Source organism: Phaethon lepturus, unplaced genomic scaffold (genome assembly GCF_000687285.1).
Source record: "Phaethon lepturus isolate BGI_N335 unplaced genomic scaffold, ASM68728v1 scaffold3503, whole genome shotgun sequence".
Classification (NCBI taxonomy): Eukaryota; Metazoa; Chordata; class Aves; order Phaethontiformes; family Phaethontidae; genus Phaethon; species Phaethon lepturus.
Genome location: NW_010526890.1, coordinates 10,677 through 24,598, shown reverse-complemented (window position 1 = coordinate 24,598; position 13,922 = coordinate 10,677). Strand labels below are relative to the sequence as shown.

The following is a 13,922-nucleotide window of genomic DNA, read 5'->3' as shown; positions in this document are numbered from 1 at the left end:
CCCTACACATTAAACCTAGGTATTTTGCTGAAGAGTTGGTTTGAACTTGGCTGTCGGTACTGTTCTACTTTCTACGTAAAGGTAGTTCTCCTTTAGCAATTGGGAACATTTTCTTTTGTGTTGCAGTGAAAAAGAAACAGGGAATGCTGATAGATGGCTCCGCTTCCTCTTGTCTTTTCTCCCTATCTATCCTTCTTGAAGAGGTTTTAACCAACTGGTTTTAACATTGCAGTCATATAAATCCCCCCATCAATTTTCAGCAATAGCAGTTAGATTTTATTTACGCTCTTAGTAGTTCCTGTTCTTCTGGTGTTTGTTTATGGAGACTCTTGGCATTGATGTAAGAACCCTAAATAATCATTTTGCTTCATTTTCTGTGGTGTTTTGCTCAATTTTGTTTTACCAGCATGAATTTGCACTAAATGACTGTACTAAATTATTCCCTTCTTTCACTCTTACTGCTGTTAATGTAAAGTCTTCCTCCTTAATCTAGTCAGATTAATCCTAAAATGATTTGTTAGTGGGAGGCCATCCAAATTGTGTAGGGCTTTCTGCTCAGATGATAAGGAGCTCATGCTCCATATAAGCTAAACTGTCTATCATTTAACTAGCCAGAGATTTGCTTTCAGTTTGCAGGCTTTTATCTTTCTTTGCTCATGGGATTATCCCCACAGTCTTTGCATTTATTAAAAAAAGTTTAACTAGCAAACCGCATTAAATATTATCCAACTATTCCCAGGCAAGGATATTTGCAAATCAGTCAACCATGGCTGTGAACATGCTTGTGTTAATGCTGGTGATTCATTTGTTTGTAAGTGTCGGGAGGGATTCCTGCTAAGAGAAGATGGAAAAACATGTAAAAGTAAGTAGTCTGCTATTTATCAGCATACTTTTTATCTGCAGCCCATGTTTGTGTAGAAATGCATTAACCAGCAAGAGCTGTCATCTGTTTTCAGATAAAGATCTTTGCAGATCAGTCAACCATGGCTGTGAACACGTTTGTGTTAATACTGATGATTCCTATATCTGCAAATGCCATGATGGGTTCCTACTGAGAGAAGATGCGAAAACCTGCAGAAGTAAGTAGCATGAGAACTTAATTTGATGAATTACACATATTACCAAGGCCTCTGCTGATGTATGTTGACTACCAACTCTTCTGTTTGCAGACAAGGATGTTTGTAATTCAGTCAATCACGGCTGTGAGCAAATTTGTGTGAATACTGAAGATTCCTACATCTGCAAGTGTCATGAAAAATTTGTGCTGAAGGAAGATGGAAAAACATGTAGATGTGAGTAGCCTGAGCTGTAGAGTATGTTTATGTTTGAAGCTTTTAAGTGTTGTGGCTGTGACTGTTTGCACATGTATACATTTATTTGTGATTTCCAGTTATTGGAGCTGGTTAATATAAGATATTACCTTACCCTAACAAATGTCACCTCACAAACTCCATCCACTCTTCTCAGATAAAGATGTTTGCAACTCGGTTGACCATGGCTGTGAACATATTTGTATTAGTACTGACGATTCCTATATCTGCAAATGTCATGAGGACTTCATGCTAAGGGAAGATGGGAAAAGTTGTAGGAGTAAGTTGTTTAATCTTTGTTTTGTACTTCTTGATCTGTTAATGAAACACACTATGCAACAGTAGTGTGTTACTTGTTTCTTTAATATAGAATCAACTAATGGAAGTGAGCTCCTTCATGGAAGACTATTGCCATAATTTTTACATATTGTGAAAGGTTTTTTTCCTAGCTAACTGTGCTAAATATAATTTTCATTATTCCAAGGTAAAGATATCTGCAAAACAGCCAACCATGGTTGTGAACATGTCTGTGTCCCAACTGGCGATTCATACACGTGTCAGTGTCACAAGGGATTTATATTGAGGTGAGACAGGAAAACATGCAGGAGTGAGTAGCTGAAACTTTTATGGGGAATATGTTTTTTCAGTCATTAAAATTAAATCTGTCATTTCTTTTCTCAAAGCTTGTTCATGCCAGTTTTGCGTTTGAGAAATAGTCTAATAAGGAAATTCTCTTAACAATTTTCAGATAAAGACCTGTGTAAATCCATTGACCATGGCTGTGAACACGTGTGCATTAATAATAACAATTCATACAGCTGTCAGTGCCATGAGGGTTTTGTCCTGCGACAAGATGGAAAAACATGTCGAAGTAAGTAACTGAATATGTCTGTCAGCCACTCCTCTCTGGTGTTGCTACATAAATGAACAAAGATGTTATACTCCTTTGTCATACATTCATCAAATATGATATTTGGAGTCTTTGAATTTCTAAATATGTTAAATAGAATACATATAAATATTTCAATTTTTCCTAGATAAAGATGTCTGCAAATCAGTTGCCCATGGCTGTGAACATATTTGTGTTAATAATGATGATTCATACATCTGCAAATGCCAGGAGGGATATGTACTAAAAGAAGATCAGAAAACATGCAGAAGTAAGTACATTTTATTTAGAAAGCATTTGCTTCTTTGATTTCTAAAATTACTTGACCTCACTTCAAATGCCTTACTTCAAAAAAAGCCTCACTTCAAAACTGATATAATATTTGAAAGCCCAAAGCATATGTGACTGTGATGGAAAATGTCTTGAACAATTAACTTGATGCTCTTGTAAGCAAAAAACTAACAAATTGGAAGTTGGTTTGCTATAGCATCAAGTACAATAATAATTCTTTCCAAACATCCGGAAAAAAGCCAAAGTGAAATCTTATTATCAAGGAATGTGCACTTTAGTCAGATTCCTATATACTGTGGAGCTTTTATCTGTATATGCTGCATTTTAAAACATCATTAATTCTATTTGCTTATCTTCTAACATGACATGCTTAGAATATGACATGCATTTATCTCATCACCCCTTAATACTTGGAGGAGAAACTCTTCTACTGGCACTCAGTAAAAACACTTATTCTGCAAAAATGGGTGCCTTACTTGGAGAGACTGTTATTACCAAAAGAATGGTAACGTGTTCATGGCTGACCTCAACCCTAACTAAAACCGTTCACCATGAACTGCTGCCCTGTCTTGACTTATGCAATGATATTGAGGTGGTTCTGGTACTCACACTCATTACTTTTCCATTGCTTTAGTACGTGACACATCTTTTCCTCAGATGACTGCAGAAAGGAATTTTTGGACAGCATTCTAAAATAGCGCTGTTTTCTAAGAAGAAAAGCCCAAGCTTTAAAGCTGGAAATACCTGTTACCAAGTCAGTGTAGGAATAAGGAATCTTCAGTATTTCTGCAGTCAAAGCAGAAATAAACATCGAAAGAACATACGTGGAGTTCTCTTTTGTGGGAGATCTACTCTGATAACTTTCACTCTTGAGGTATCTAAAGATCCCAAATCCGCACTTAATGCCCTCCAGACAATCACCTTCGGGATCTTCTAGTCTAGTCTGCAGTCAGTTTAAATAATAAGAAATGTTACAGACCCTTCCAGTTACCCTGTACAACACACAGGCATTTATAAATCTTACAAAGCACAGGAAAAGTAGCATTGCTGGTTTCTGTGATTGAAGGCAGAGACATAGAGCACTTGTAGTGGCTTTGAGAAGTGATCTAGTTCATGGCATATGCTTGAGGCAGAATCACAGTATATATATCTAAAAATTTCTGATAGATGTTTCAGTGATGGTTCAAAAACTCTCTAATGACAGAGTATGGTTTCAATGTCCCAAGTGGTCTGTTTTCATGGTGTTATCTTTATATTTTTTTCCCTTACAAGCAACTATCTTTACAGCAGATGAAGCCATTTGCTACCTTTTCTATTCAATGAGAACAACTGATTTATTATCTTGTTTAAAATAATCCCTTTCTACATCTTAGAAGGGTGTTATCATGCTTCGTATTCATCTTTCCTTTCCTTAAGCAAACAATCTCTGCTCCTTCAAGCTTTCTTCATGTGTCATGCTTTCTAAATATCTCATTGCTCTTGCTATGAAACTCGGGACTCTCTGATTTGCCTTTGAGAGTGATACTCAAAACTAAGCACTGTATTCATCTGAGACTTACCAACTACTGAACACAGCTGCACAATTCTCTCGTGTATTGTGCTTACTGCATTCTTCCTATATAAACATCAGAAATGAGTGGAGGTCAAGGTTCATTTGGTCCAGACTAAGATGCAAATCTTACATTCCTTATCTTGGCAAATTCTCCCTTGGAAGTTGCATTGATCAAATAGGAGTTGAGCATCTCTGCAGCCAGCCCCTTGCACAAAGCACACTAGTCTATGCCTGATGGAGGCAACTGCTTTCCAGAATAAAAAAAACACCTGGCAGAACCACCCCATCTGCAGCTTCAAAGACATTCTGCAGTCCCTAAATCCACTAATCTCGTCATGGATGCAGGGTGCCTATGAACTACTTGCCAAAAAGTATAACAACTCCAAATTTGTCAGTCTCCTGAATTGTCTCCCAGCTTTAATAGGTAAACCAGAAAAGATTAATTTCAGCAATACATAAGCCTTCTAATTACAAGACAGTTAGAGAGTTAGAAAGAAAACAACATATATATATATAAACAATTCTGATCCAAGTTTAGCAGCTAGGCACATTTCTAGCATCTACTCTCTCACTTACAATTTTTCAGCTGTTTTTCTGGCAGTAGAGGTTTACATTTGTGCTATAAAAACATGTGCATTGTCTGAATTTTGTCCCCAGACTTGAACCTCATCCTAAGCTGTAGGGCAGGCTACCTAACCCTTCTCTTCTCGCTCAGCCTTTCCCAAGCTCTTTGGCTTTTGCCTCACTGTTCCCTGCCACTCTAAACATGACTCCTAGATTTTCACCTTGTATACTAAGTATAGCTTCATTGACTCCTTTCTTTGTACCACCTTTATCTTTTTTCTACTTCTGTAACACAAATGCAGCTGCAATGATTCTCTTCCACATTTTTCAGTGCTGGTCATCTACACAAACGTAAAGTTAGCATACTGGCCTATCCCTAGAAGTAAATGATGGCAGCTATGTCTATATCCCAGCTGTGTTCTTCAGTTATACACTTCCCTCCACTTAACAGTAATTCGTAAAATTTTCTGATTTGCTGTATTTTTAGGACTTGTAGTATTCTACAAAGCAGCATGTCTCAGTATGTATTCACTGTGATGATATTCTTGTTAAACTCTGGGTCATAGGCACACTCTTAGCTTTTGATATAGACTGTACACAACATCTTTAGACACACTGGCAAGGTTGGATAAGCCAGGAACAAGGTGCTCTAGATGACCTCTGAGTTTATGTGGTCCCTGGGTATCTAGATCCCTTTTCAGCTTTGTGGAGTTTTTTCATGATCTGAACACTGTGCTGCTTATTTCACAGTATGCACTGAAGGCCCAGTTGACCTGGTGTTTGTGATTGATGGATCAAAAAGTCTTGGAGAGGATAATTTTGAAATTGTAAAGCAATTTGTCTCAGGAATCTTGGATTCACTTGAGATTTCACCCAAAGCTGCTCGAGTTGGTTTGCTTCAGTATTCCACTGAAGTTCGCACAGAGTTTACGTTAAGGCAGTTCAGCTCGGCCAAAGACATGAAGAAAGCTGTATCACAAATGAAATACATGGGGCGAGGTTCCATGACAGGACTGGCTCTGAAGCAAATGTTTGAGAGAAGCTTCACAGAAACAGAAGGAGCTAGGCCATATTCAGCAAATGTCCCTCGAATCTCCATTGTGTTTACGGATGGACGAGCCCAAGATGAAGTCTCTGAGTGGGCTGCTAGAGCAAAGCGAAATGGTAAGTGGAGATGGTTTTGACTCATTCTAAAAGGCAAATATTGATAGAAATAAGATGTGGCTATAGTATGGATGTGCTACAGTATGTGCTAATCAAGAGAGCGTTTACCATAGCAGGCTGGCTTGTACAGTGACCACTGCAGCAGAACATCAGATCTTTGGTGTTCACAGAAGCCTTTGCGACAAGGCATGTATGTCATCCTTAGGGCTGGACCCATGATGAATGTCCACCACTGGGGTTCTGTGCCACCCACAGGTAGTGATACTACCCACCTAGCATGCCGTGCAGTGCCCGAAACATATCTGCTAAGGGTAGACATTTGATACGGAGATTTGGAAACATTGGGAACTTCAAAAATTCTAAGAAAACTATTTTAAAAACCCCAACCTGTCTCTTCAAAATAGAGAAATCTATCCTTCTGGGAGATACCATGGCAATAATTGGCTATGTTATATATTAATTTCTGTATATTCTGTATTTTTAACCAATTTTATAGTGCTGATGGTGTTCTGGAAGGAAGATGGGTCCTCTTTACAAAAGGATATAGCTGTAGTGATGTCTTTCTGTTTCTGAGTGCCTTATCAGATGATATGCTGAAATGTAACTGAAAACTGGTGATTTTTAATTTAAAGTATGTCTGGGCAGAAATCCATCCTCTAGGACACCTGTGCCACAAATCAGAAACTTTTCAGCTGTTTAGCAGAGTCAACTGAAAATTGTCAAAACTTTTCAAGAAAATAAAGGATCACTTTTTTCTTCGCAAAACATTTTCTATTTTATGAGAAACTGCTGTAAGAGCCGTGGCTGATGGCCCACAACACAGAGAAAATAGCCAGACTTTAGAAGGTGCTGCACATCTTTTTCCTGTTCTTGTTTTATTGACTTGATATATCAATCATAACTTGATCTGTGATTAGCATAGCATTGGTCAGGACTGGCATCTCTCTGTAAGGAGAAAACAGAAAAATCTCGAAGGATATGAGAAGAGCATGTGTTAACAAGGGTGCCAGTACAATGAAATATAAACAAAGTGGTTTTTAAAATATTAAAAACAAAACCAAAGATTAGTACACTAACTAGCAAGATCAAAGAAAGCATATGCAGGATTTACGGGACTGAAGAAGGAAAGTACAAGCCAACCTTGCTTGCTTACTTGCTGAATGAAACCTCTGTTCCGGACTGCTTACACTGATATTTGTAACGCTACAAGCCAAATCCATCCCCTGTGTAATTGCAGCGTAGGCAATGTAGTAATGCTGAATATGAAATTGGCCTTGAATGCTTTATCACTGATATCTCCAAGTCTTTAAAAAGCAACAGACCTCAGCATGACTGGTCCATTCATTAAACTGAATCAGCTTCTGGTGAATGTTTTATTTTCCTGGCTAAAGTGCAATGGTAGGCAGATTCATGACGAAAAGTAAGGGGATGCTTACGTTAAATGTTAAAGAGCTGGAAAAATGCATATTTTATTACGTTATCAGGCCCAGGATTCCTCAGCAAATAGGTTAAAGTTGCAATTCAGTGAGTGTGTAGCTGTTGTTATCCTGTGATAATAAAAAGATATCAAACCTCCTCACCCTAAGTTTTATCTGAAACTAACCAGCTGAGAAGGCAGCTTCTGCTCTTGAATCTTGTAAAAGAGCTTGAAATACCATGAAGCTAATAGTTATATCAGGAATCACAAAATCAGTACTAGTTATGGACACTTTCTAAGCCAGAACTGAAGTAAAGAGAAATGTTGTATCAAATCGTATGTTCACAGGAATAAAAAAATCAATTATTAATTAACTGCTGAAAAAGGAAATGTTGAAGATCACAATGTTTTGTACTCATTGCTTGTTTAAAATCTGTCCAGTGAGAGGGCTGTGAACCACGTCTTCCTGCCCTGCTTTCAGAGTGAAGAAAACAGTGAATTCTCTTTAACTTTTTCCCTAGCACCTCTGCCAGGAAAGTGCTTGTCCTGAGTATCCCTGTTGTAAGGCTCTTTCTCTCCTAGCCCCACAAATCATTTCTTTTCCCCTGTTCTTCTTACCCTCGTGGGTCTGGGTGCCTTTGCAGTGCCTCCCAGCCCACTAGCATCCCTTAGAGTGCAAGAATCTAGTCTCAATGTGCTCTAAGGATTTGGATGAAACACTAAGTACTTAGATTTTTCTAACAATTACTGCCATCTTCCAGGACTCTGCCCCGCAGGTCTCCCCATCAACCTGGTAATTAGCTTTATTGCTGTGTACACAAACACACACAAACCAGGACTTTTCAGTACAACCATGAGGCTGACTTGTGCGATTCTCTTGGATGTTTTACAGTACTCTCTCTGGGTTCATTTACTATCAGTACTGGACAGGCAACTGTCGTCTCTAACTTAAAGATGGGTTTCTACACATCTTCTCAGTAACTAAAGCATATTAAGCCTGTTCAAAAGCAATTTTGAAGTTATGCAACACATGCATTTCTTGTGCTCTCCCTTTCTCATATTTTCCTTGCATGGAAGAACAAGCGTTTAGAACTGCTGATGTAATAATTATGTGCAATTTCTTTTGAATATAGGTATAATTATCTATGCCATTGGAATAGGAAAAGCAATTGAGGAAGAACTGCTAGAAATTGCTTCTGAGCCATCATATAAACATCTCTTCTATGCTGAAGATTTCACAGCAATGGAGGACATAAGTGAAGAGCTAAGAGCCCAAATCTGTGAAGGTAACAGTATACCACTTTCATTGAGATAGAAGAGGAACGAATGCTTACAGATTTTTATTTCTTGCAGGCCTAAAAGGACAACTAGTGTCATAGTATGGGTCATAGATCATTGATGTCAGACATTGCAAGGCATAAGTCACTCACAGTAATTTTTCTGCTCTTTAATATGTAAGGATATATACACTTAATCCATCACCAGGTAAAGGTATATAATACTTGTCTTTCCTTTATTTTCATAAAGGTTGCAAAAAATGTACACTTTGCTCAAAATGATCAATTGCTCCCTCCCCTTTCTTTTTCTACAGTTAAGTCAGCCATGCACTGAACCCCACCCTGCCAAAGAGGCATGATCTACTTCATTAGGAATGTGGGAAAATAATCAGGGATTTATAATGTCTTAATGAGAATAAAAAATTACTCTTAAGGTCAGTGGCAAAAAACTAAAACACAGCAAAACAAATCATCAAGAGCTGTTACGCATATTTATAGAAGACTAAAAAGAGTTCATTGAACATACGTTCACAGCTACAAAAAAGGGATCTCAGTTATGCATAAGCTCCAAGTTGTGGTTCACAAAAAGTGGAAGGTTTGTTCCAGAAAGCACCCTTCCTCACTCTGGCACAAACAGCCTCTATATAAACATTCCCAGCTGAAGTTTTGCAAGGGCAAGGGGGAATGTGAGCTGGGACAAAAGCTGTTCAGACAGAGAGAGGACAGCATGTCTCTGCCACTCACACATTCCCAGGACTTGGTATTATTTGTACATTCAGATTGGTACCTGAAGAAAAATTCAGAAACATCACTGAATAATATTGGTCATAACACTAGAATTGTGCAAGATGATTTAATTTTCACTAGCTTTTCTTTGGCTGTTTTTCGTGGAATTAAACACAAACAGATTTTCTTCTTTAACTTTACTGTGTAATATTGGCTGGCAAACCATGGTTTAGTGGTGGACTTGGCAGTGCTAGGTTAATGGTTGCAATTGATGATCTTGCAGGTCTCTTCCAACCTAAATGATTCTATGATTCTAAGCAGCAGTGCATTTCTTCCTCATACAGATGTCAAGGAAGAATCTGAAAAAAAGAATCCTAGAGTGTTTCCTAAATTACATATTCTTTGCATTTCTCTCAGTCCTAAGAATCTCCTAGCTCCATCTTTCTGAACTACAAAATACTATAACATGAAACCAAGTTTGTTTGTTAACCTTTTTACTAGGAAGATAATCTGCTGATGACAGCATGTCATCTTAAAAGCTTGGGGAGACACCAAAGCCAAAACTATCTGGCAACTGGTATAATAATTCTCACTCATTAGCAAACCCCAGAGCTTGGTGATGGAAATTCATCTTTCAGGTACCCACAGCCGTGTTTAGCAACCATGATTTTCCTTTTTCTTTTTTTAAACTACATTACCTACCATATGAAAAATACAACCTGCCCCTTTGTGGCAGTTTCTAGACTACACCTCCACAGAACTGGGCAGAGCTGGTGCCTCTGTTTTTGTCCTCCTCCTCCTCTCACCAACAGGCAATGCCTCACAGCCTTGTTTTTCTGGACACTCCAGGACTATCTATTGCTCATCAACTCACTCCACCAGAAATTCTGCCTCCAAGCCTTTTAGACAAGCTGAAAGTTTTTTTTTTCCCTCTCTGTGTTTTGGTTTACAGTCTAAATTTTTTCCCTCCTTTGCAACAGCAGTAATTTCATTTTGACTCCAGCCTTGGTCCTTAGCTGAGGACTTCTGAGGCTCCAGCCTGTGAGGGCAGTGGGAGACCCTCTGAACCTCATGGACTCCACTGACAAAGCCTCTCATAACCAGTTCCAGCTGTGGATGGGCTGCATGTTTCCAAGTAAAGCAGAAGCCCTCCAAATCTCTTTTGGGGTAAGGCTTTTTCCTTTTATTCTGCAAGAAAGCATCAGCCTTGTAGAATAGCCACTGATTACTATTAATTATTCTTAGTAGTAAAAAAAAAAAAGTGGTTTTCTCTTTTGTCTCTTAAGAGGAATTCAGTTAGAAGGTTCCTATTCATTGCCTTGGTTAATGTTCATTTCTCATCTGCCTGGAAGCACTAACGAGGCTACAGCAATGTCATACATAGTACACACCCATCATGATTGCCTCTTCACCCCTGTTCTGAACATGTGCATTATGGGAGCCCTTAATTACATCGATACTTACTATTTTTGTCACAAGACCCCATCCCTCATCAGATGATAGTACTCAGCAGCCTGCTGGTTAGCCTTCTGTTCTCCTTCCAAATTGTGGATCCTTACCACTGCTGCAAATAGTCGTCCACTGCCTTTGAAGACACGCGTTTTTGAAGACACTTTCTGACTAGCTTTTCCCAACAAAATAATTAGGTTTTGTTACAAAACAGAACACTAAAAACAAACACCCAACTTAGCACTTGTTCCCCAATGAAGTTGAATATTCATGTTCACTGCAACGGACTTCATCAAGGGACTCAGTTAGGGTTAGGAGCCTCTGTTGCTACTTGTCTGATTATTCAAAGCTTTATAGGGGTGATGAGATCAGAAATCTTTGGGCCCAAACCAGTTTCTGAAGCCTGAAGAGGAGTTTCTGAAATGCCCAATTCCCATCCCAACCTGGAAATCTTCTGCCACATCTCTACCAGTGTGTCTGTCAGTCTTGCTTCTTTCCTAGCCCTTACATCTGAATCCTTACTACTTGTCTATACCAGCTCAGTGTCCAAAGCTCAAAACTTTTCAGGTCAGTTCCTTTGCCCTTCCTAGAAAGCTTCCTCATTAGTCTACAGCTCTTAAATGACTTCTAGAACAAGTCATTACCCAGGATCAAACACTCAGTGTTCATCTTACATGTTTTGTCCCTCCTACACTGGAAATCTCATCATATTTGGTTGCAGTTGATCATTCTTCTGCTAGTCTCCTCACCCATCTTTTTCATTGCTTACCTTATGATCTCATCCCACACCTCTCTGCCCTGAACTCTTCTCCAAAATCTGTGTTCCTTCCACCAGCTGGCTCCCATGCAGACTTTTTGATACATACAGATATTGTAGGTTTGCCCACTGAACTCTTACTGAACCATTCATCTTTATTCATTCTCTGTTCCTCATGCTCAGTCATTCCAGCCCCCACTCAGAGGGACTCATTCCCTTCCCAGTGCAACTTAGCAGAGCTGCATATTATTGTGCATCTGTCAATATTCACTAGACCAACAGAGATCCCAATAGCTATAGCACACCTGTGAGGCCCAGAAGCATCTTCCACCTCCCTACCGCACCTTCATGGCATATCACAAGCATTTGCACCATCACCTTCTACACTCGCGCATTCCCTTTCAGTGAAGGAACTCTGGGTATATTCACAGGGAGTGAGTCCCAGGTGCTCCATCCACTCCCCTAGCATAGTTGATCAAGTCATGCATTTGTTAAATGTATGTTCTTCAGCTCATCTGGGCCATTAAGGGCTCCACAGAAGGTGAAGCATTTTTCTAGAAAAGAACCTATTCTTTAAGGAACCAAAGCTGCCTCTACATTACCCTCTTGCGGCAAGAAAGGGGTGGTGCACAGAATGACTCTACCTATATATATAAAACAGGTCCATTTCTCTCCAGACATCCTTTGACTAAAAAAGATGGGTATATAGAGTCTGAAATAAATTCTTATATTTTAAAGGCTGTGCTCCATGAATTAGAAACTTCTATTTTTGCTTGTAACTGTAGTGCATCAAATACACTACACCCTTCTCACCTAAAGCATTTCCAACTCCCTGATCAATGTTTCCCATTATAAAGGAGAAAACTGAAGGAGAACAAGAAATTTCTTCCATCTCCAAGCAGTTTTTATTCTTATCCAGTTCACCCCAAAGGCCTGATGGATGACAATGAAACATGCAAGAATTTTCACTTAAGGACACAAAGTAGGCTGCTGTCATTTCAGATTACTTTACTACTATTAATCTATTCATAAAGCATTTCTGATTTTGGAAGAGTTCATAGAATCTTAGGGTTGGAAGGGACCTGTAAAGGTCACCTAGTTCAATCCCCCTGCAGTAAGCAGGGACATCATCAACTAGATCAGGTTGCTCAGAGCCCCATCCAACCTGACTTTGAATGTTTCCACGGATGGGGCATCTACCACCTGTCTGGGCAACCTGTGCCAGTGTTTCACCACCCTCATTGTAAAAAATTTCTTCCTTATAGCTAGTCGAAATCTATCCTCTTTTAGTTTAAAACCATTACCCCTTGTCCTAACACAACCAGCCTTGCTAAAAAGTCTGTCCTCATCTTTCCTATAGGCCCCCTTCAGGTACTGGAAGGCTGCAACAAGGTCTTCCCAGAGCCTTCTCTTCGCCAGGGTGAACAACCCCAACTCTCTCAGCCTGTCCTCAGAGGAGAGGTGCCTCTGATCTTTTTTGTGGCCTCCTCTGGACCCACTCCAACAGGTCTACGTCCTTCCTGTGCTGAGGGCTCCAGAGCTGGACGCAGGACTTCAGGCGGGGTCACACCAGAGTGGAGCAGAGGGGCAGAATCTCCTCCCTCAACCTGCTGGCCATATTGCTTTTGATGCAGCCCAGGATATGGTTGGCCTTCTGGGCTGCAAGCGCAAATTGCCGGCTCACGTCCAGCTTTTCATGGACCAGTACCCCCAAGTCCTTCTTGGCAGAGCTGCTCTCGATCCCTTCATCCCCCAGCCTGTACTGATACCGGGGGTTGTCTTGACCCAGGTGCAGGACCCTGCACTTGGCCTTGTTGAACCTCATGAGGTTCACACGGACCCATTCCTCAAGCTTGTCCAGGTCCCTCTGGATGGCATCCTGTCCCTCAGGCGTGTCAGCCACACCACTCAGCTTGGTGTCATCTGCAAACTTGCTGAGGATGCACTCAATCCCACTGTCTATGTCATTGATGAAGATCAATGAAAAGCACTGGTCCCACTACAGACCCCTGAAGGACACCACTCATCACCGGTCTCCATCTGGACATTGAGCTGTTGACCACTACCCTCTAGATGCGATCATCCAGCCAATTCCTCATCCACCCAACAGTCCACCCACCCACTCTCCAATTTAGACTAGACAAGGATGTTGTGGGGGACTATGTCAAAGGTCTTACAGAAGTCCACTTCCCCTGTCCACTGATGTGGTCACTCCATCACAGAAGGCCACTAGGTTGGTCAGGCAGGATTTGCCCTTGGTGAAGCCATGCTGGCTGTCTTGAATCACCTCCTTGCCCTCCACATGCCATATCAGAGCTTCTGGGAGGATCTGTTCCATGATCTTCCCAGGCACAGAGGTGAGCCTGACAAGTCAGTAGTTCCCAGGGTCTTCCTTGCTATCCTTTTTAAAGATGGGCACAATGTTTCCCTTTTACCAGTCTCCAGGGACTGCACCTGACTGCCATGACTTTTCAAATACCATGGAAAGTGGCTTTGCAACTACATCAGCCAATTCCCCCAGGACCC

The 13,922-nt window shown here is 40.3% G+C and overlaps 1 protein-coding gene across 1 annotated transcript in view; it reads left to right on the top strand.

Moving 5' to 3' along the window:
• MATN2 (matrilin 2) overlaps nt 1-13,922 on the top strand; it is a 69,474-nt gene that overhangs the window by 50,176 nt on the left and 5,376 nt on the right. The window contains exons 10-13 of the mRNA XM_010283201.1: nt 740-862; nt 2,059-2,181; nt 5,357-5,770; nt 8,321-8,473. Coding sequence (XP_010281503.1) covers nt 740-862; nt 2,059-2,181; nt 5,357-5,770; nt 8,321-8,473 — 813 coding nt within the window. The remainder of the gene's footprint in view (nt 1-739; nt 863-2,058; nt 2,182-5,356; nt 5,771-8,320; nt 8,474-13,922) is intronic.